We start from the raw sequence: 24199 nt of genomic DNA on the forward strand, positions 1-24199 counted from the left end.
AGTCTTTCAGTTTCACAAGGAGATGATAGTCACACGGAGCCAGGTAAGGACTAAGGCGGGTGTTTCAGTGTTGTCCATCCGAGTTTTTTGATCGCTTCCATGGTTTCTCGACTGACATGTGGCCGTGCATTGTCGTGCAACAGCAAAACATCCTCCTTTTGCCGAGAAAGTCGAACACGACTCAGTCGAGCTTGAAGTTTCTTCAGTGTCGTCACATATGCATCAGAATTTATGGTGGTTCCACTTGGCATGATGTCCACAAGCAAGAGTCCTTCAGAATCGAAAAACACCGTAGCCATAAATTTTGCAGCAGAAGGTGTGGTTTTGAATTAATTTTTTTTTCTTGGATGAATTTGCATGACGCCAATCCATTGATTGCGTCTTCGTCTCTGGTGAAAAATGATGGAGCCATGTTTCATCACCTGTCACAATTCTTCCAAGAAATTCATCTCCACCATTCTCGTACTGTTCCAAAAGTTCACTGCATATCGTTTTTCGTGTTTCTTTGTGAGCCACTGTCAACATCCTGGGAACCCACATGGCACAAACCTTTTTCAACGACAACACTTCCAGTATTCTGCAGACACTTCCTTCCCCTATCCCAACGTAGCGTGACAATTCGTTCACTGTGATGCGTCTGCCAGCAGTCACAAATTCGTTAACTCTCTGCACATTGTACGGAGTGTGTGCTGTACGAGGCCTGCCGCTGCGAGGACAATCCTCAATATTGCCGTGCTCGCTTTCATCACGTAACCTGCTTGCCCACCAACTAACTGTACAGCGATCGACAGCAGCATCTCCATTCACCTTTTTCAACCTCTTGTGGATGTTTCCCACTGTCTCGTTTTCACAGCAAAGGAATTCTATGACAGCACGTTGCTTCTGACGAACGTCAGGTGTAGCAGCCATCTTGAAGGCATGCTGTGACGGCGCCACTCACGGGAACAGTTTGGATTAAGTTTGAAAACATGCGGGAATGATGCATCTACACACTGTAAAACTTCCACACATGAATGAAAACTGTATTTTTACAAAAATAGTGCGCATTTCTTTTGTAGTGACCCTCGTACTTGAAACATTCGTACAGTCAAAGAGAAGTACTGAAAGTGATTAAAGCTCAAAAATTAGTAAGCAAAATTATGTTACACTATAATTTCTAAAATATAGCAACATTGCGAAAAATACGTAATATACAGTAGAGCGTCGATTATGCGAAGTAATTGAGGGACATGGGTGTTCGGAAAACTGGTTTGTTCGGGATATCGAACTTTACATGTTTATTTGCCAAAAAGAAGTACTGTACAGTAAATTTATTCATAAAAACAGGCATCTCTTTTAGTATTACAAAGTAACATACGAATGCAAGTTTTTCGTTGAACTGCATTGCCTTCTCACACAGAATAGGACCTGAGCTAGGTTATCCTTCCGATCTCTTTTGTGTAAACCACTTGTAAACAGCATCATCTAGATCTGTGTTAGTGGCGAGCTTCATAGTTTTATGGCTTTTTGATCCATCAGTAGAATCAAGCATAGCTATAAAATTTGCTATGTTCGTCTTTTGTTTTTTTTTATATCCGTAATTGTCGGCTTCCCCACCTTGTACTCCATTGGGTAAAGTGGTTGCAGATTCACCTTCTTCTAACCTTTTAATAATCTCGTACTTGTCCCTCATAAAAAGGACAACACGTTTACGTTTAAGCGTTTTGTATCGTCAAGTTCACTTCTTCAAGCAGAAGCACACAAGTGGTCGTAACAGAGAACAGAAGCCGACTGTTAGCACCGTGAGAAGCTCTTCTTGGGGGCGCGCAATCCTTCAAACTGCGCCGAGCGGCACGCCTCAACTCTAAGCTGGCGCAGCTGTTGCTGTGAACAGCTTTGATACTACCGCTACTTCTACTGCCAGTGCCAAGCCGAGAGAAGTGTGCTGATTGTCGAAACACAGCGACTGGCGGCTTGGCTGGTCAGCAACGCCTTGTGAAGGCCCTATTAGAAGCAATGTTCCGCCCCCGTTGGCCCAGTGCGGCGACTACTGTGGGAAACTTGGTTTGGGAGTGAGGGGGATGCTGGACGGTAGGGTGGGAGAGTAACAGGTGCGAGCGAGTCCACAGATCGGTTAAGCTAGGGCTTCACAACATACGTGCTCGCGGAGCAAGCTGTGAGCAGCAAGGCGCAAGCATGGAGCAGCGCGAGCACGCTACCCCCACTACCGGACCAGAGCGGCGAGTGGGGAGAGTCACGTGGGGCACACAGCAGCTGCCGCCAGTCAATGTAAATCCGCGGCCACCTGCAGGGATATCACTCACGAATTATTACTGCGGCAAATGAAACAAATAAAGGAGAATGTACACATGCCACATAATTTTATTAGCTTAGTGTATACCTCTGCATTCGTATTAATTTGTGAACTGTTACACAATAAAAGGTGTCACTGAAGTGTGGGATTCTCGGTTATCTTGTACTTTTTGCCCTTTACAATTGCGTCTGCGTTCGGAGTAATTGTTATTGTGCATTGTAGGCGCAGCGTGCAGTTTAAATTTCGATCAGAAAATGCGTTTCTCAGGCGCGTCTTGTTACATTTCATTGCAGAGAACAGTTGTTCACAAATATACGTGAAACCGAACACTGATATTATTGTAGCTGCCAGTTTGTGCAAACGAGGAAATCTGTCCTGGGGGAAGTGTCTGTAGAATTCCAAATTTTTTTCTTGTTCTGAAATTTGTCTCTGTATTCTCTGTCGCACTTCAGGTCAATAATTTCTAGTTCCAGCTCAGGACGAATCTCTTCAATATTCGCTGAATATGGAGAGGAGAACAGATCAGAATCACTGTCTAGTGCTGTCAGATCTTGAAAGCGTTGATCAAATTCTTCCTTAAGGGCAACTAAACTATTTGAATAACGTTCACAGTCTTTGTGAACATCTTGCATGGATGATAATTTAGGAAAATGAGCTAGATTTCCTGTTTCCAGCTGACTCACCCACAGTGTCAATTTCATTTTAAAAGCTCGTATTCGATCTATGAAATGAGTAATTAGCACAGGGCTTCACAACATACGTGCTCGCGGAGCAAGCTGTGAGCAGCAAGGTGCGAGCACGGAGCAGCGCGAGCACGCTACCCCCACTACCGGACCAGAGCGGAGAGTGGGGAGAGTCACGTGGGGTACACAACAGCTGCCGCCACTCGATGTAATCCGCGGCCAGCTGCAGGGATATCACTCACGAATTATTACTGCGACAAATGAAACAAATAAAGGAGAATGTACACGTGCCACATAATTTTATTAGCTTAGTGTATGCCTCTACCATCTGTAGACACTGAAACTAAAGAATTCCACGAGAATCCTATATTTTCAACACTTTCTTCAACACTACTTAAAATATCACCTCCGGTTGTAGTGTTCTTCATGGCTACTACATCGAGGAGCTCCTCCCTCACCTGAAGGTCTCTGTTAACACCTGTAATAAGTATGGCAAGCTGCGCTGTTCCAGTGATATCAACACTTTCGTCCAGAGCTGGAGAATACGCCATAAAATCTTAACATATTTGCAAGCTGGCTCTGGACGTCGTCTGCCATGTCCTGTATGCGACGCATAATGGTCGTGTTAGATAATGGCAAAATCCGAAACTGTTCAACTTGAGATGGACACAAATGTTCCGCTGCAACTACCAAACATTCTTTTATTAAATCGCCATCAGTTAAGGGGCGCAGGGATTTTGCTAAAAGCAAAGCAATTTTGTAACCCACTCTGAGAGCTGCCTCAGTTGATTTTTCTTCGTCGTCCAGATCTTCTTCGGATAGCTTCCTTTTATGTTTAATAACTTCCTGTGCACGGTCTGCTCAATCACATTGTCCACGTCCGTAGTCTTTCGCGTGGTACGACATATAATGTCGCTGCAAATTAAATTTCGTAGAAGAATTCACCGTTTTGTGACATACTAAACATTTTGCAACACCATCTTTTTCAGTAAACAGATAAAATTCCTCCCAATGGGGGTTGAACTGCGAAAGCATGGTTGAGGTTACACAACTGCGACTTCACATGATTCTTAACCAGCGAAGTGACTGTTAAGAGCTGATCGTAGTACTTTAAACGTTACACAGTCGGCGCGAATTCAATAGGCACGCTGCGGCCCTATTCAAACGTACGCGCGCATTTCCCCTCCCTCCCCTTCCGCCGTACTACGCGACCTTGCAGCTGCTCGCGAGCACGTGCCTGAGCAAACGCGAGTACTCGCGCTCAAAACCGGCCAGTTGTTAAGCCCTGAATTAGCAGATCTTTACCTTGTAGTAAAATGTTCAAAGCATTCAGATGGCTAGTTAAATCTGCTAAGAGCGCGAGATCACATTCAAACGTGCGCGCGCATTTCCCCTCCCTCCCCTCCCTCCCTACTCCGCGACCTTGCACCTGCTCGCGAGCACGTGCCTGAGCAGACGCGAGTACTCGCGCTCAAAACCGGCCAGTTGTTAAGCCCTGGGTTAAGCGGTCGTTCGGTTGACCGACGTTCGGATAATCGACGCTCTGCTGTAAAAAGATTGGCACTCGACACTGCCGTTTCAATATCGATATTCCGTTGTAAAATATCGCCGATTTCAATCGACATCTTTGGGAGAAATATTGATGTGTCGATGCATCGATATTTTCTCAACAGGCATGCTTACCGGTCGGCCGTAGAGCGTTTGGGGCGGCGGCGGCGGCGGCGGCTGCTGCTGCTGCAGCGGGCGGCTGGCTGGGATGGCGAAGCTGTGCGCAGGTCGCGGCTTCGGCGGCCACAGCCCGTGCTGGCGACCGAAGCCCTTGAAGGGCGGCCGGATGATGTACGTCGAGTCGACCGTCTCCGGGTGCGTGGCGTGTAGCCGGCCCTCCGGCGCCGTGTATCGCCCGTCGTCCGTCAGCGTCACCTTCACCTGACCCACACACACACACATTCTTAACACCCTCCCCCGGCACATTCACCTGTTAAACAATTTTGCCCCACAGCCTGACGTTATCGCGACACATCGTGTCTATGTAGTTGCAAGTCCCTCCTGTCGCCACAGCGCATAGTGAGCCAGATTCTTGAAAACGTAGCCAAAAAGGGAAAAAAGGTTTCTAGGTGGGAATTTTGGACTGTCAGGTTGGCTACAGTAATGTTGGGACTGCTGAATGCCAGTTGTGCGGACGATCAGCTGTTCATTTGATTCGTTATATTTCAGGTCAAACGCGTCAATTCATTGTTAGCGGTGCGTGGAGCCTACCAGGATACAAAATAGTCTTGTCGATAAAGACAAGTATTTGTGTTCCGTGTAAGTGTAACGAATATTTTCAATATGAAAGGCGTTCCACGAGGTATATACTAATTAAGAAACGTTTATATCATTACTAAATCATTAATTTTACATGTTTCTTTAAATTAACTTTATACCGGAAAATGCATGAAACAATTGTCAAATGTGCTTAAAAAAATACAGCTAATTTACGAATTCCACGCCATTCCGCTTTCTTTTGCACTATTTCCGCAAGTACCAGGTGATCAAAAAGTCAGTCTAAATTAGAAAACTTAGTAAACAACGGAATAATGTAGATAGAGAGGTAAAAATTGACACACACGCTTGGAATGACATGGGGATTTATTAGAACAAAAAAAAAAAAACAAAGTTCACAAAATGTCCGACATATGGCGTCGTTTGGTGATGATCGTGTGCTCAGCCACCACTTTCGTCATGCTTGGCCTCCCAGGTCCCCAGACCGCAGTCCGTGCGATTATTGGCTTTGGGGTTACCTGAAGTCGCAAGTGTATCGTGATCGACCGACATCTCTCGGGATGCTGAAAGACAACATCCGACGCCAATGCCTCACCATAACTCCGGACATGCTTTACAGTGCTGTTAACAACATTATTCCTCGACTACAGCTATTGTTGAGATCTGATGGTGGACATATTGAGCATTTCCTGTAAAGAACCTCATATTTGCTTTGTCTTACTTTGTTATGCTAAGTATTGCTATTCTGATCAGATGAAGCGCCATCTGTTGGACATTTTGTGAACTTTTGTATTTTTTCGGTTCTAATAAAACCCCATGTCATTCCAAGCATGTGTGTCAATTTGTACCTCTCTATCTACATTATTCGGTGATTTATTCAGTTTTCAAATTTATACTGACTTTTTGATCACCCTTTATATATTATCAACTCTGGCGTTGAGCAACGTTTTAAGCGACACTTGCGAAATAGCATTATTGAGACGTCTTGAAAAAAAGACAATAAAATTAATTAATCATCAGTTACATCTGTACAATTTAAATTGTAATCGATGCCTAGAAGCACTATCAAGAATATAATAAGTAGAAAAAGGACGGAAACAGCGCTTTCTTCTTGACAGTGTGATGAATAACTTGGAAAAGTACAGAGGTTGCCGCGCAGCGATTACTATTATTCAATCTTCAAGAAATGATTGCATACCGCTTTCATATTTTAAACTGAATATTTAAATGAAATTACTAATATTTAGTACCTTTCTTACATTAATAATTATGACAACAGTACGAGGGGCGTTTGAAAAGTCCGACAAAGTCCGAGAGATGGCACCACTGGCATTTATCGAGGTCACGTTTAGTTAGTAGCATCTTTGGAAAGAACGCACACCAAGTTTCAGCCACATTGGTCTATTTCTTTTTGTTTGGCATTCGTGTGAATCAAGGAAGTCGAGTGATTGTCGTAAAATGGACGAAGAAGAATTTAGTGTGGCAATCAAACATTGCTTTATGAAAGGCAAAACGCCTCGAGAGACTAAAGAGAAGCTTGATAAACATTACGGTGACTCTGCACCTTCGATTAGAACAGTTTATAAGTCGTTTCAAAATTTTCGGAATGGCCATAAGGGCACAAGTGATGCTGAACGTTCTGGACGCCCTGTGGAGGTTACGACTCTAGAAATCGTTGATAAAATCCATGATATGTTGATGCATGACTGAAGAGTAAAGGTGCGTGAGATTGCTAGTGCTGTGGGCATCTCGAATCTACATCTACATGTAAATGACTACTCTGCAATTCACATTTAAGTGCTTGGCAGAGGGTTCGTCGAACCACAATCATACTATCTCTCTACCATTCCACTCCCGAACAGCGCGCTGGAAAAACGAACACCTAAACCTTTCTGTTCGAGCTCTGATTTCTCTTATTTTATTTTGATGATCATTCGTACCTATGTAGGTTGGGCTCAACAAAATATTTTCGCATTCGGAAGAGAAAGTTGGTGACTGAAATTTCGTAAATAGATCTCGCCGCGACGAAAAACGTCTTTGCTGTAATGACTTCCATCCCAATTCGCGTATCATATCTGCCACACTCTCTCCCCTACTACGTGACAATACAAAACGAGCTGCCCTTTTTTGCACCCTTTCGATGTCCTCCGTCAATCCCACCTGGTAAGGATCCCACACCGCGCAGCAATATTCTAACAGAGGACGAACGAGTATAGTTATTTTGCATAAACATTTGGACATGAGAGAGCCATCCGCAAGATGGGTTCTGCGATTGCTCACGCTTGACCAAAAACAGAATCGAGTGAAGTGTTGCAAGGATGGTTTACAGCTGTTCCGGATGAATACGAAGGACTTTAAGCGTCTTTTCGGCACTGTGGATGAAACATGGATACACTACCATACTCCTGAGACCAAACAACTATCTAAACAATCGGTTACCAAGGGAGAATTTGCACCAAAAAAGGCGAAGTCCAGTCCTTCAATTGGAAGGTTATGGCGACTGTCTTTTGGGTTTCGCAAGGGATAATCCTCATCGACTATCTGGAAAAGGGTGCATATTATTCAGAGTTATTGGGCCGTTGGAAAACAGAGCGCCGGCCGTGGTAGCCGAGCGTTTCTAGGCGCTACAGTCTGGAACCGCGAGACCGCTACGGTCGCAGGTTCGAATCCTGCCTCGGGCATGGATGTGTGTGATGTCTTTAGGTTAGTTAGGTTTAAGTAGTTCTAAGTTCTAGGGGACTGATGACCTCAGAAGTTAAGTCCCATAGTGCTCAGAGCCATTTGAACCATTTTTGAAAACAGAGCTGCAAGAAAAACGCCAGCGATAGGACCGCAAAAATGTCCTTTTCCATCACGAAAATGCACCAGCACACACCTCAGCAGTCGTGGTCATAAAAGTAATGGAAATAAGATTTCAACTCGTTTCACATCCCCCCCCCCTATTCTCCAGACTTCGAACCCGCGACAGTAGCAGCATCGCGGTTCCGGACTGAAGCGCCTAGAACCGCTCGGTCACAGCGGCCGGCTAAATTATTCAAGCAAAAATCTTTATAACTGTTGTCACTCGATTAACAGCGCAAACTGCCCTGTTATCACAAAGCAAGGAACAATGTCTTCCATAACTGGCAATAACACAGTCAGTTTTATAAAATCACTGTAGTTTGACAAAAGGCATGTTACAAAAAAAAAAAAGGTTCAAATGGCTCTGAGCACTATGGGACTTAACATCTGAGGTAATCAGTCCCCTAGAACGTAGACCTACTTAAACCTAACTAACCTAAGGACATCACACACATCCATGCCCGAGGCAGGATTCGAACCTGCGACCGTAGCGGTCGCGCGGTACCAGACTGAAGCGCCTAGAACCGGTCGGCCACTCTGACCGGCGTCATGTTACAGCTTAAAAGAATTGTGGAACGCGAATCAGTGTACATAGTCGTTAGTACTTGTTTGCACAGCCTTTCACCTTAATTACAGCCACATAGTGTGGGGTCATTGAGTCAGTTAGGACAGCCAAACGATGCAGGTGGGATTTTCTGTCATTCTTTAACCAAAGATTACAATAATTGGTCGCGACTGGAGAAGTTTCGTTGCCTTGGGCTTCGATCGAGTCCCTCCGACAGGCGTTCGATCGGATTGAGATCTGAGCTGTGCCAAGACCACTTCAGCATCAAGATTTTAAACATGGCTGGAACAGCAGCTGTTGAAATTCTTCACGGTAAATGATAAAAGCCAAACAGTTGCAGGATAAAGATTTATTAAAATCCTTGACCACGGTTTCGGTACATCTAAATATACCTTCATCAGAAGTAAAATACACTAAAATCACATCCTGCAGTGGAAATACATAAAAAAATTGTGTCAAAGGCGTCGTCAGTAGTTAAAACGTCATCTCCATATATATAACATAATTATGAACAGGGGGTCGATTCGAACACAGCATAGCGTCAGTACTTTGACAGACGGAGTTCTGATGCTATTCTGTGTTCGCATCGACTCTCTGTCCATAATTACACTCCTGGAAATGGAAAAAAGAACACATTGACACCGGTGTGTCAGACCCACCATACTTGCTCCGGACACTGCGAGAGGGCTGTACAGGCAATGATCACACGCACGGCACAGCGGACACACCGGGAACCGCGGTGTTGGCCGTCGAATGGCGCTAGCTGCGCAGCATTTGTGCACCGCCGCCGTCTGTGTCAGCCAGTTTGCCGTGGCATACGGAGCTACATCGCAGTCTTTAACACTGGTAGCATGCCGCGACAGCGTGGACGTGAACCGTATGTGCAGTTGACGGACTTTGAGCGAGGGCGTATAGTGGGCATGCGGGAGGCCGGGTGGACGTACCGCCGAATTGCTCAACACGTGGGGCGTGAGGTCTCCACAGTACATCGATGTTGTCGCCAGTGGTCGGCGGAAGGTGCACGTGCCCGTCGACCTGGGACCGGACCGCAGCGACGCACGGATGCACGCCAAGACCGTAAGATCGTACGCAGTGCCGTAGGGGACCGCACCGCCACTTCCCAGCAAATTAGGGACACTGTTGCTCCTGGGGTATCGGCGAGGACCATTCGCAACCGTCTCCATGAAGCTGGGCTACGGTCCCGCACACCGTTAGGCCGTCTTCCGCTCACGCCCCAACATCGTGCAGCCCGCCTCCAGTGGTGTCGCGACAGGCGTGAATGGAGGGACGAATGGAGACGTGTCGTCTTCAGCGATGAGAGTCGCTTCTGCCTTGGTGCCAATGATGGTCGTATGCGTGTTTGGCGCCGTGCAGGTGAGCGCCACAATCAGGACTGCATGCGACCGAGGCACACAGGGCCAACACCCGGCATCATGGTGTGGGGAGCGATCTCCTACACTGGCCGTACACCACTGGTGATCGTCGAGGGGACACTGAATAGTGCACGGTACATCCAAACCGTCATCGAACCCATCGTTCTACCATTCCTAGACCGGCAAAGGAACTTGCTGTTCCAACAGGACAATGCACGTCTGCATTTATCCCGTGCCACCCAACGTGCTCTAGAAGGTGTAAGTCAACTACCCTGGCCAGCAAGATCTCCGGATCTATCCCCCATTGAGCATGTTTGGGACTGGATGAAGCGTCGTCTCACGCGGTCTGCACGTCCAGCACGAACGCTGGTCCAACTGAGGCGCCAGGTGGAAATGGCATGGCAAGCCGTTCCACAGGACTACATCCAGCATCTCTACGATCGTCTCCATGGGAGAATAGCAGCCTGCATTGCTGCGAAAGGTGGATATACACTGTACTAGTGCCGACATTGTGCATGCTCTGTTGCCTGTGTCTATGTGCCTGTGGTTCTGTCAGTGTGATCATGTGATGTATCTGACCCCAGGAATGTGTCAATAAAGATTCCCCTTCCTGGGACAATGAATTCACGGTGTTCTTATTTCAATTTCCAGGAGTGTATTTTGTATAAATGACACAATTGTTTTATGTATCTCCACTGCAGGATGTGATTTTAGTGTATTTTACTTCTGATGAAGTTATATTCAGATATACCGAAACCGTGGTCAAGGATTTTAATAAATCTTTATCCTGCAACTATCTGGCTGTTATCATTTACCGTGAACCACTTCAGCATCTTTACTCCCATCCTTATCAAGAAGTCTCTAACATGATAAGAGGTATGCTTAGGATCATTGTCGTGCTGAAATTTCCAGTTTCGTCCCATTTTATCTTCGGCGTGAGGCAACACATGCGTTTTCGAAATTTCACAATATTTGAAAGGATCCATAGTGCCTTCAGTAGGCACTAAAGGGCAGACACCTGAACGGGAGAAGAATCCCCACACCACGACGTTCCCAACACCATGGTTAAGATCGGTCTTCGAACATATGGAGTCACACCGGAAGAAAAACAAATTAAACTTACTTTCGCCGCTCCAGAGCACACGCGACCACTGTTCAGGTGTCCAGTCCATATGCGCTCTGGCAAATTCAAGTAGGGCTCTCTCCTATTGTTTGCCGATATTAATGGCTTTTTGCCTGGGCGCCGGCCATGAAGATTAGAATCTCCGAGGATCTGTTTTACGGTACTGTTCGATATTTCCATGTTGTGCAATTCACTCAGCTCTCTGTTTATGTCAACAGCAGTCTTATTTGGGTCGCCCTTTGACATCCTCCTTATGAGTGAGTTTGCTAGGCCTACCCGTTCTTTGTTTGTTATCTGTGGTCCCTGTTAACCGTTTCTTCTTCTTCTTCTTCTTCTTCTTCTTCTTCTTCCAAAGACTCACAATTTATTCAAATGTGTGTGAAATCTTGTGGGACTTAACTACTTAGGTCATCAGTCCCTAAGCTTACACACTACTTAACCTAAATTATCCTAAGGACAAACACACACACACCCATGCCCGAGGGATGACTCGAATCTCCGACGGGACCAGCCGCACAGTCCATGACTGCAGCGCCATAGACCGCTCGGCTGATCCCGCGTCACTCACAATTTGTCTGGACAAACCAAAATCCCGAGCAACATCTGCCTGAGTCTTACTTCGCTGTAGAGTATCGATGAGCGCATTTTCAGGTCTGCTGAGTACTCTGACCTTCGACATGTTGCAAACTGCGTCAAAACAAAAGCTAGTGTAAACCAAAGATATTCTACGTAATACTGGCGTAGGCATTTGTTTTCCGACAATAAACCACAGTGTCAAATACTTGTGGACCAACCACAACAATATTGTTAGTCTTGTACTTGCCGCCTCTGCGCTGAATCGATGCATGTGTTTATATGGACGCGTGCCGCTGCACAGTGAGCCAGGACGTGCTGGCTAGGCAGGGAAGCGCAAGACGTACACCCCAGCGGCGAAAATGTGTGTCAAAATAGTTATTGCCGCTACTGTAAATATTCGATTTAAGACTTGAAACACGTTTTTCTTGCTGCAGTGTGTTTACGTTCGGGGCTCGTTTCACCTCTTATTTTCAGGGCACCTTCTAAGAGTGTTTTCTGAAAGATACAGTTTTAAATAGCTCATACACTAATTTTACATGAATAAAATGGAACAGTTACTCGTCCGTCTTTTCAAAATAAATGTTTACTCTCATCTTTTCGTAGGTTAAAGGCTTCGTTTGCTTTACACTTATGAAAAATCGGCACATATTCACGGAGAGGCCGCGCGGGGTAGCCGTGCGAACTGAGGCGTCTCGTCACGGTTCGAGCTGCTCCTCCCTCCCGGTCGGAGGTTCGAGTCCTCCCTCGGGCACGGGTGTGTGTTTTGTCCTTAGTGTAAGTTAGTTTAAGTAGTGCGTAAGTCTACGGACCGAGGACCTCAGTAGTTTGGTGCCATAGTCGTTAGCACATATTTCCAATTTCACGGAGAGATGTTTCGGTTTTATAGTTTTCATATTTCCTTTATTGTAAGTTAAGTGATGTGAAACAGTTCGCTCCTGCTCTGGCTAGAATATCCGATTCATCTTACGAGAACTGTGAACGACTTTTTGTAAAACACTGTTCGTAAACTAGGCGTCACTTGTCACAAAGAGCATTACGAAAAAATCGGATGAAAGGAAACACTGATTTTGGTTGGACGGACTGATAACTGTAACATTTAATTCATCTAAAAATTATGGTGTAAACCAAACCTGTATTTTCCACAAGACGAAGACTGAAAATGCATTTAACACAGTGTGTCTCAAACCTTCTGACAAGGGGAGGCCGCCAATTGTGAAATTCAGATTCGATTCATACTGCGCATAATAAAAGCTCATGGCCAGAGGTGTAATGTGGCAAAGCACCAAGATGCACTTCTCAGCCGTTGTCGAGAAAATCGACAGTTAATAGAAACCGTTGCGGTGAAATACTCTCTACGAGGTATAACTTCCTATAGCGTCGTGGCGCAGCGGTAAGTGCTTGGGTTCGCAAGTCAAAGGTCGCCGGATCGAATTTCGCGCCATGCAATTTTTTTTTAGTATTTGTTTATTTGTAATATCATGGGGTCTCTAATTCGAACGTTTGACTTAAACTATACGTATTCGTTTCGGAATATCGTTTCTACGTCTTCCGTTAACTGCACGTGTAAACATTATGAAGACAATTAATAACATTTGTGAAATACAACTTTGTTTGCAGAAAACATAATCATGTCCGAAGTCGCCAGTTTTTCCACGACAAACGACTTTCAACAACTTATTATATGCATAATTGTTGCAACTGATTGCCGGGAATATATATATATATATATATATATATATATATATAAAAATTACAAATAACAAATACTAAAAAAAAGTTGCATGGCGCGAGATTCGATCCGGCGACCTTCGGATTACGAACCCGAGCGCTTACCGCTGCGTCACGACGCTGTAGGAAGTTACGAATCGTAGAGAGTATTTCACCTCAACGGTTTCTTTTAACTGTCGATTTTCTCGACAACGGCTGAGAAGTGCATCTTGGTGCTTTGCCACATTACACCTCTGGTTATGAGCTTTTATTATGCGCAATATGAATCGAATCTGAATTTTACAGTTGGCGGCCTCCCCTTGTGAGTCAAACTGAAACAGGTCCACAACCGATTGTTTTGAGTTAGGGAACCAATTGTCGAAAATGCATATTTGTTGTGTTACTGACATAAAAGTCCTTAACAGCAACGTAATTCATAGCAGCTGTTCAAAGCGGCGACCACCAATCTCAACGCATGTATTTCTACGGCCCACGCAGTTCTGCGGCATTATCGCAAAGATCCCGGGTTTCTGTTGCACACTGGAACAGGCAGCGGGTGGTAAACAGCGTTGCCCTCTGACCACCAAACTGACATACTGTATACACCTTAGCTCATAGCACGTGTGTCATGCGACGACCGCACGAATCGCACCGGCGCATTAAACTGTGCCGCATGCACACGACTTTCCGTGGTATCACTTGTCGAGTGCATCACACAGCTTGTAATGTGTCCACGGTGAGGTGTCTCTGCGTATAGTTCATAACGCGTAGTAAAAGACGATGCGTTGATCGTCACGAGAGTTGGCAGAAATGCATTTAATACACGACGGGACAGTATGTTGTATCTGTAAACCAGCACGAATGTACAGAGAACGATTTCCCAATAGGCGTCACCATAACTCGAAGTTTATCTCCATGGATACCAATTTACGAGAGACGGGGTCGTCTACTCCACAGACAGCCGGCCAAGGTTACTTGGTGTTCCGGCGAGATGTGCTGCCACAGTTCTTACTTTCCGCGAAAAGCTGTGGTTTCAACACGACAGTGCGGCAGCCCACTTCGATGTTAATGTCCGCAAGCTCCTGAACAACACGTATCTACATCGTTGGATTGGAAGACTAGATTCTGTCCCATGGACAGTGCGATCGCTGAATCTCACACTTCTGGACTTTCTCCTCTGGGGTTACGTAAAGACGTTTGTGTACGAAAGCCCCGTAAAAACAGATGAAAACCTGCTTGCTGAGGTGCAAGCTGCCTGTCTCCTGGTACAACAGGGATCTTTCAAAGAGTGCTGCAGAACTTCATCCGCCACTGCCATGCGATCATGGAGACTGGCGGTCGTCTCTTTCAACAGTCACTACGAGCTACGTTGTTGTTATGCGGTGTACGCTGAGTATATCCATCACACAATAAATACACCGGGTGATCAAAAAGTCCGTATAAATTTGAAAACTGAATAAATCACGGAATAATGAAGATAGAGAGGTACAAATTGACACACATGCTTGAAATGACATGGGGTTTTATTAGAACCAAAAAAATGTTCAAAAAATGTCCGACAGATGGCGCTTCATCTGATCAGAATAGCAATAATTAGCATAACAAAGTAAGACAAACCAAAGTTGATGTTCTTTACAGGAAATGCTCAATATCTCCACCATCATTCATCAACAATAGCTGTAGTCGAGGAATAAAATTGTGAACAGCACTGTAAAGCATGTCCGGAGTTATGGTGAGGCATTGGCGTCGGATGTTGTCTTTCAGCATCCCTAGAGATGTCGGTCGATCACGATACACCTGCGACTTCAGGTAACCCCAAAGCCAATAATCGCACGGACTGAGATCTGGGGACCTGGGAGGCCAAGCATGACGAAAGTGGCGGCTGAGCACACGATCATCACCAAACGACGCGCGCAATAGATCTTTCACGCGTCTAGCAATATGGGGTGTTTTTTTTGTTGTTGTTGTAATAAAACCTCATGTCATTCCATCTTATTAAATAAAACAGTAAAATCTAATAGGGGAGGCGCTGCTCCCCCCCCCCCCCTGCCCCTCGCTGGGTACGCACATGAATCGTAGTTCGTAGGCACAAAACCGGACATGTGTTATGGGTTTCAAACAGATACCGATGTACGGAACTTGGGTTACTGGGTTTTGACGTTTGTCGTCAGCCGTTACAGGAAGCAGATGGCGCTTCAGACGCCGTCTCACGGGCCCTACACTGACGGCTAGCACCATCTATAGAGAAATTCCGCTTTCATACTTCTACAACTGGTACAGTCAGTGATTCGCTAAGCCACTCCTCTTCGCGGCGGTTCTAGGCGCTACAGTCTGGAACCGCGCGACCGCTACGGTCGCAGGTTCGAATCCTGTCTCTGGCATGGATGTGTGTGATGTCCTTAGGTTAGTTAGGTTTAAGTAGTTCCAAATTCTAGGGGACTGATGACCTCAGAAGTTAAGTCCTATAGTGCTCAGAGCCATTTGAACCTCATCGCGGCGCGCTCACCCTCGTCGTTGCAAACTACTATCAGTGTATATATAATCTAAGCTGCATCATTCTTTCTACCTTACGCTGTTTGTACGAGCTGCATTCAAGTTCTAAGGTCTCCAATTTTTTTTTCTCCGGACTGGAAAGAGATAGAAACATGCGCATTGTTTTAAAATGAGGCCGTGTTCATTGTCAATATGTCCCAGAGATTGCAGCACCGTACGGCAGATGGAATTTTACCGCCAACGGCGAGAATGAGAACTGTTTTAAATACTTAAAATGGCGACGTTTTCCTTACTTGAACAGCGTGCAATCATTCGTTTTCTGAATTTGCGTGGTGTGAAACCAATTGAAATTCATCGACAGTTGAAGGAGACATGTGGTGATGGAGTTACGGATGTGTCGAAAGTGCGTTCATGGATGCGACAGTTTAATGAAGGCAGAACATCGTGTGGCAACAAACCGAAACAACCTCGGGCTCGCACAAGCTGGTCTGACGACATGATCGAGAAAATGGAGAGAATTGTTTTGGGGGATCGCCGAATGACTGTTGAACAGATCACCTCCAGAGTTAGCATTTCTGTGGGTTCTGTGCACACAATCCTGCATGATGACCTGAAAATGCGAAAAGTGTCATCCAGGTGGGTGCCACGAATGCTGACGGACGACCACACGGCTGCCAGTGTGGCATGTTGCCGAGCAATGTTGACGCGCAACGACAGCACGAATGGGACTTTCTTTTCGTCGGTTGTGACAATGGATGAGACGTGGATGCCATTTTTCAATCCAGAAACAAAGCGCCAGTCAGCTCAATGGAAGCACACAGATTCACCGCCACCAAAAAAATTTCGGGTAACCGCCAGTGCTGAAAAAATGATGGTGTCCATGTTCTGGGACAGCGAGGGCGTAATCCTTACCCATTGCGTTCCAAACGGCACTACGGTAACAGGTGCATCCTACGAAAATGTTTTGAAGAACAAATTCCTTCCTGCACTGCAACAAAAACGTCCGAGAAGGGCTGCACGTGTGCTGTTTCACCAAGACAACGCACCCGCACATCGAGCTAACGTTACGCAACAGTTTCTTCGTGATAACAACTTTGAAGTGATTCCTCATGCTCCCTACTCACCTGACCTGGCTCCTAGTGACTTTTGGCTTTTTCCAACAATGAAAGACACTCTCCGTGGCCGCACATTCACCAGCCGTGCTGCTATTGCCTCAGCGATTTTCCAGTGGTCAAAACAGACTCCTAAAGAAGCCTTCGCCGCTGCCATCGAATCATGGCGTCAGCCTTGTGAAGAATGTGTACGTCTGCAGGGCGATTACGTCGAGAAGTAACGCCAGTTTCATCGATTTGGGGTGAGTAGTTAATTAGAAAAAAAAAATCGGAGGCCTTAGAACTTGAATGCACCTCGTATATCACACTCAAAGTAGCAACAATATAGCAGTAAAACATTTAACTAACAAAAGTCATGTGCTTAGTTTTAAGTACGCCCTGGAGTGACAAAGAGATATTTTTGAGTCATGAATGATGTTCTCACGTGCAGAACACGTAAATTTTTAAACGTTTTAGGTAGCTTTTGATGTGAGTCTATTAGTTCATCGCAGTTCAGCAGCTATCAGCTGCATCAAAGTAACTATCGATTTCCAACCTTTCAGTTGCGCATAATGAGACAGAGTAGTTCCTGTAGTCTTTAAATATTTACACCATAAGCAATGGACGTGTTTGCTAGTCCTAACAAAAACAAACTGCTCTTTAAACATCAGTTGGTAATTTTTATTCTGATTTTCTGACACGTCCTGGCTACGTCTTTCGCTGTTGCGTGGTATTGGTGATTGTGATCACGATACGGGGGAAAATAAACACACACTTGGGCCTGTTCTCTTGTGATTCCCTTTACTACGTAAGATGGAATATGTCTGACATAAAATGAGGCGAGCAGAGAAAAATAGATTAGACGTTTATCACGTCTAATCTATTTTTCTCTGCTCGCCTCATTTTATGAGAGACATATTCCATCTTGCGTAGTAAAGGGAATCAGCCCAACTCATATACTGAAACAATGGTAGGAGCTGAAGAAATTATTTGACTACTATCACATAGGACACCATAAACATAAAATAAATATTTCATGATGAAGACATTACGGCTAAAAGCACGCTAGATTTACATGTACATATGTACATATATATGACACACACGTGAACAGCAAGATGGCATAATGTTCTGGATCAGAAACAGTGTGTGAAAGTTTTGTTTTTCTGTGTATGAAAGCCGCCACATACCGTCCAACGAACATGACATGATGTTCGCTAAATAAAAAACTGCAACAGAACCATAAAGCGCACAGAAAATATGTTGCAGACAGCGACAATAATTGCTTAAAACATGTTGTAACATACAATAAATAAGATTTAAAAAAAAAACACTGATGATGGTGATATTTGTCGCCGAAACTAGTTTGGGAGAATAAAGAAATAATGTTTTGCATCAAGGCGGAATCAATTTTCCGATATTACTGTTTTTCTATGCAAACACGGACCAAATGGTAGAGTTCAAGATAAAATCATTATATAAATAAACAATACTTTTTGCATGTGGTCACGTAACACGACAAAACTATTTCTTAGAAAACATCGCGTTGGAAACAGAAGCCTCCAGATGATACATTAATATAGGGAAAGAGAGAATTCAGACACTCAACAATATTATATTGGGGTACAGCTGGAACCTCGTATAGTTTCTTTGATGAGTTTTTTACCAGTTTCTTCTTTCGTCCAGTGGATGATACATCAAATGTGCAACTATACAGGGTGGTCAAAACAGTCTGCAAAACCTGTAAGGGTTATGCTGAGAAGCAATTGTTAAGAAAAGAATTCGATAAGTCGCACCGCTTGCTAAGTAATTATTATTGAAGTTATCGAATCAGGCCGTTGCGCGCGCAGATTCAAGCGGCCCGCCAGATACAATTACGGTCAGTGGCTCTCATAGCGCAAATGATAGCGCACGAGACTGCCCAGCCTTTGGCTCGGGTTCGATCCCAACTACCGCACAATGTCCAATTTTTGTATCACTCTTTTGTTTGGTTAAAGAACCCAAACGAAGAACACGCTAGCGACACCGTCTATGGCAAGCCGCTTGAAATTGCGCGCAACGGCCTTGTTGACTAACTTAAATGCTAATTAACTCCGAATAGGCGTAACGAATCGAACTTCTTTAACAAGTATTTCTCAGCCCAACCTGTCCTGCCAAGCTTTTCAAACTGTTGCTGACCACACTGTGTGATGCAGATGAGTGTATTGAATGAGTGGAAGAGACATCTTGTGCTTCTCTGTTGTACTGACTGATGTATGAAACTCTAAAAATGATTGCAAACAATAAAAGACTAGAAACTAATTTTTTTTTAGTTAATCAGTGCTCAATAACCATTAAATTTTTCACCGAGAACACAATTCTTCATCGATAGCACAGACAATTTTTTTTTTGTATCCATTAAGTCGTCATGTTCAATATTTGGTGTCTGACAGTGTTTAAGAAACGATACAGCCAGCCACATACAAAAATGGGAGCCATATCACAGACGCGCCAGTGAATCCACACGAATACTCATTTTCTCTGTAAAGATGTACCACACTGACACCACCAAAGCTACACTACTGGCCATTAAAATTGCTACACCACGAAGATGACGTGCTACAGACGCGAAATGTAAACGACAGGAAGCAGATGCTGTGATATGCAAATGATTAGCTTTTCAGAGCTTTCACACAAGGTGGTAACACCTACAACGTGATGACATGAAGAAAGTTTCCAACCGATTTCTCATACACAAACAGCAGTTGACCGGCGTTGCCTGGTGAAACATTGTTGTGATGACTCGTGTAAGGAGGTGAAATGAAATGCGTACCATCAGGTTCCCGACTTTCATAAAGGTCGGATTGTAGCTAATCGCGATTGCGGTTTATCGTATCGCGACATTGCTTCTCACGTTGGTCGAGATCCAATGACTGTTAGCAGAATATGGAAACGGTGGGTTGAGGAGGGTAATACAGAACGCCGTGCTGGATCCCAACGGCCTCGTATCACTAGCAGTCGAGATGACAGGCATCTTATCCGCATGGCTGTAACGGATAGTGCAGCCACGTCTCGATCCCTGAGTCAACAGATGGGGACGTCTGCAAGACAACAACCATCTGCACGAACAGTTCGACGACGTTTGCAGCAGCATGGGCAGTTGAGCTCTGAAACCATGGCTGCGGTTACCCTTGACGCTGCATCACTGACAGGAGCGCCTGCGATGGTCTACTGAACGACGAACCTGGATGCACGAATGGCAAAAAGTCATTTCTTCGGTTGAATTCAGGTTCGCCGCCCGGTGTGGCCGGGCGGTTCCAGGCGCTTCAGTCTGCAACCGCGCGACCGCTATGGTCGCCGGTTCGAATCCTGCCTCGGGCATGGATGTGTGTGATGTCCTTAGGTTGGTTAGGTTTAAGTAGTTTTAAATTCTAGGGGACTGATGACCTCAGATGTTAAGTCCCATAGTTCTCAGAGCCATTTGAACCATTTTTTGAATCCAGGTTCTGTTTAAAGCATCATGATGGTCGCATCGGTGTTTGACGACATCGCGGTGAACGCACATTCGTCATCGCCATACTGAAGTATCACCCGCCGTGATGGTATGGGGTGCCATTGGTTACACGTCTCGGTCACCTCTTGTTCGCATTGACGGCACTTTGAACAGTGGAAGTACATTTCAGATGTGTTACGACCCGTGGCTCTGTCCTTCATTCGATCCCTGCGAAATCCTGCATTTCAGCAGGATAATACACGACCGCATGTTGCTGGTCCTGTACAGAGCCTTTCTGGATACAGGAAATGTTCGACTGCTGCCCTGGCCAGCACATGCTCCAGATCTCTGACCAACTGAAAACGTCTGGTCAATGGTGGCCGAGCAACTGGCTCGTCACAATACGCCCGTCACTACTCTTCATGAACTGTGGTATCGTGTTGAAGCTGCATGGGCAGCTGTACCTCTACACGCCATCCAAGCTCTGTTTGACTCATTGCCCAGGCGTATCAAGGCTGTTATTACGGCCAGAGGTGGTTGTTCTGGGTACTGATTTCTCGGGATCTATGCACCCAAATTGTGTGAAAATGTAATCACATGTCAGTTCTAGTATAATATATTTGTACAATGAATACCCGTTTATCATCTGCATTTCTTCTTGGTGTAGCAATTTTAATGGCCAGTAGTGTATTTATTGAAACATTTTCTTTGAATGCATTGTGAAGAAAAGTGGATGATTTTTATTCTGTCCCTTACAGTGACACGAAAAAAAATTGAATTTAAGAAATGTTTCTGCTCCCGACGTGACGCGTAATTAATTAGGTTTGGAAGGACACAGGTAGTAACAGATGTCAGTGTCACGAGATAAAGATCAGATGGCCATAGTTTCACAAAACTCCACGTGATAAGCGCAGCTGACACGAGTTTTAGTTCCTTGTCTCGTCATAATTGACCAGTACTAAGATTTTAATTTGGAGAATTCAGATGAGATGACACGTTGACTCAGTAAATTGCTACTCTGTCTTTGGAGAGTTGAGGGAACCAGTCCGGCAGCGATGAACATTGGTAGCGCATTGCTTACTGAACTCTGCAACGGGCACGGGTGGCGCACTTTAAAGGAATAAGGATTAGTGAAACTTCATGAAACATTAAAACTGTGTGCCGGACCGAGACTCGAACACGGGACCTTTGCCTTTCGCGGGCAAGTGCTCTACCAACTGAGCTACCCAAGCACGACTCTCACCCCGTCCTCACAGCCTTACTTCTGCCAGTACCTCGTCTCCTACCTTCCAAACTTTACAGAAGCTCTCCTGCGATCTGTACAGAACTAGCTCTCCTGAAAGAAAGGATATTGCGGAGACATGGCTTAACCACAGCCTAGGTAATGGCAGGAGTAAAGCTGTGAGGACGGGGCGTGAGTCGTGCTTGGGTAGCTCAGTTGGTAGAGCACTTTCCCGCGAAAGGCAAAGGTCCCGAGTTCGAGTCTCGGCCCGGCACTCAGTTTTAATCTGCCAGGAAGTATCATATCAGCACACACTTCGCTGCAGAGTGAAAATCTCATTCTGGAATAAGGATTAGTGTTAAATATCCCACCAATAGTTAAGTAAGGTTGTACAGTGGTTAGCACGCCAGACTTGCAGTCGGGAAGACGACGGTTCAAACCCGCCTCCAGTCATCCTGATTTCGGTTTTCCACGATTGCCGTAAATCGCTCCAGGCAAATGCCGGGACGGTTCCTTTGAAATGGCACGGCCGACTACCTTCCCCGTCCCTCCCTAATCCAATGGGACAGATGACCTGGCTGTTTGGTCTCCTCCCCCAAATCAATCAATCACCCAACCAACCACGTGCTTAACACCGTGCTGGTTCACCTTTTGAATGCATTACAGCAGCACTTCTGCCTGGCATGGATTCGACAATTCGCTGGCAGATTTGAGCGGTATATGACACCAGATGTCTACGTACGGGTCACGCAGTTCCGGTAGACTAAAGACCGGTGGTTTGTGCATGCGGAGTTGCCACCCGACAGTGTCCCAGATGTGTTCCATCGGATTCAGATCAGGCGAATTTGGTGGCCAAGACATACCTTCCTTAGCGGGACGCGTGCCCGCAACTCCTCCAAGCGGCATTCAATATCACGGTAGCCAGTGAGCGTAATGTTCTGGTTCATGAGAGTATGTTCAGAATGGGGATACAAAACATACGTTAAGTGCTGTCCGAACAATTACATCTCAGTCTGCACATCATCCGACCACGACCTGCATGGTAAATATACCAATACGACCTCCACTTCTTTCAGCTACAGCGAGCATATCTCATAAGTGAGGTGGGTCCATGCGTCTGTCTTAAGGTCCATTCTGCTCAGTCATCCTATGGAATAAGCGACTTTTACTACTTTTTTTTGTAAACACTAATGAAGCATTCATTATGACATTAACGAGACATGATTGTGGGGACGTGTAGTGACGATAGAGTAGGCGACTGGGAGGATGTGGAGAGTCAAGAGAAACGAAAGAGGAAAGCGGGGGGGGGGGGGGGGGGAAGAGAGCATCCTCTGTCTGCATTTAATACTAGTTTCTTGCTGTCGCAGCTACACCAGCGTATGCATATGACGCATGTATTTCGCACTCGCAACTGTTTCATTCTCTGCTCTTTTACGCCACACGACTTCAGAGAGGACGTTAACTGTACCTGAGATATTGAGCCGTATGACACGATCTTTGGCCCGAAAAACGCTGACAAAATTATTGGCTTGCTACAGTGCTCATTGTTGCTACTTCGAAGACGTACTGAAAACCACATATAAAAAACAGATTGTGCTTCACTCTCTTAAAGTATCCAAGTCAGCTAATTACAGGAAAGGAATACCATCATTTTGTTTCACATATTTCTACGTGTCACCCCTTCTCATCGTCATCCCCACCCCTAGTGATAGAACGGCATATTTATACAAATAACGGAACACGTATATACAAATTTTGGTTGCAATACCTTTAGATGTCCCTGAGTTATATTTCTATGGCATCTCCTATTCACCCCCCTCCCCCCCCCCCCCAACCACCTCTGCGCAAGGTGAGTTGTTCTAGTGTTTGTTTCCATATAGTAAGTGGTACGTGTACCAAGTTCGGTTGAAATCGACCGAGGGACTTAGGAGAAGACGTAGAACATACATACAATAGGGGGCGTTCCAAAAGTTTCCCTTCGAATGCCATACATTCCACAACTGGTATGCTGATCAGGCAAAATGCCGTGAGTAGGGAGACAGTATTCCACCGACGCACCAGGTTGAAGATAAACGTGTAGTAAAACACCGTATCCTGATGTGTAAAGAAGTCCATGACTGCCTACTGCACATCCACATCCGACAGCAATCGTCGTCCCTTAAAGGCCTTTTTTTAAGCGATCGAAAGCGTGATAATCGCATGGAGAGTGTGTGTCCCAGTTTAGTTGGCTTAATGATTACCTTATTTTACGTACTATAAAGCACTACAGACTACAAGACGGCCCTTAATATTTAAGCAATATTTTTAAAATAACATTTTTAGAATTTTTGTTACTAGACTGCAAAGCCAGAATAAAAAACTCTTAGTTTATAGAAACGAACTGACCTTTAAAATCCATGGAAATCGTCATCTGGCACCTTCTTCTTCTTCTTCTTCTTCTTCTTCTTCTTCTCTACTTCCTCTTCGTTGTCATCATTGTCCTCTTTATATAGAGG

At 45.2% G+C, this 24199-nt stretch overlaps 1 protein-coding gene across 1 annotated transcript in view; it reads right to left on the bottom strand.

The window, feature by feature from the left end:
• Positions 1–1417: 1417 nt before the first annotated feature.
• The window catches only part of LOC126249153 (uncharacterized), a 298975-nt gene continuing 276193 nt past the window's right edge, over positions 1418–24199 (bottom strand). The window contains exons 3-4 of the mRNA XM_049950808.1: positions 4737–4905; positions 1418–1533 (exon numbers count right to left, since the gene is read on the bottom strand). Coding sequence (XP_049806765.1) covers positions 1418–1533; positions 4737–4905 — 285 coding nt within the window. The remainder of the gene's footprint in view (positions 1534–4736; positions 4906–24199) is intronic.

This window comes from Schistocerca nitens, chromosome 3 (assembly GCF_023898315.1).
Source record: "Schistocerca nitens isolate TAMUIC-IGC-003100 chromosome 3, iqSchNite1.1, whole genome shotgun sequence".
Lineage (NCBI taxonomy): Eukaryota > Metazoa > Arthropoda > Insecta > Orthoptera > Acrididae > Schistocerca > Schistocerca nitens.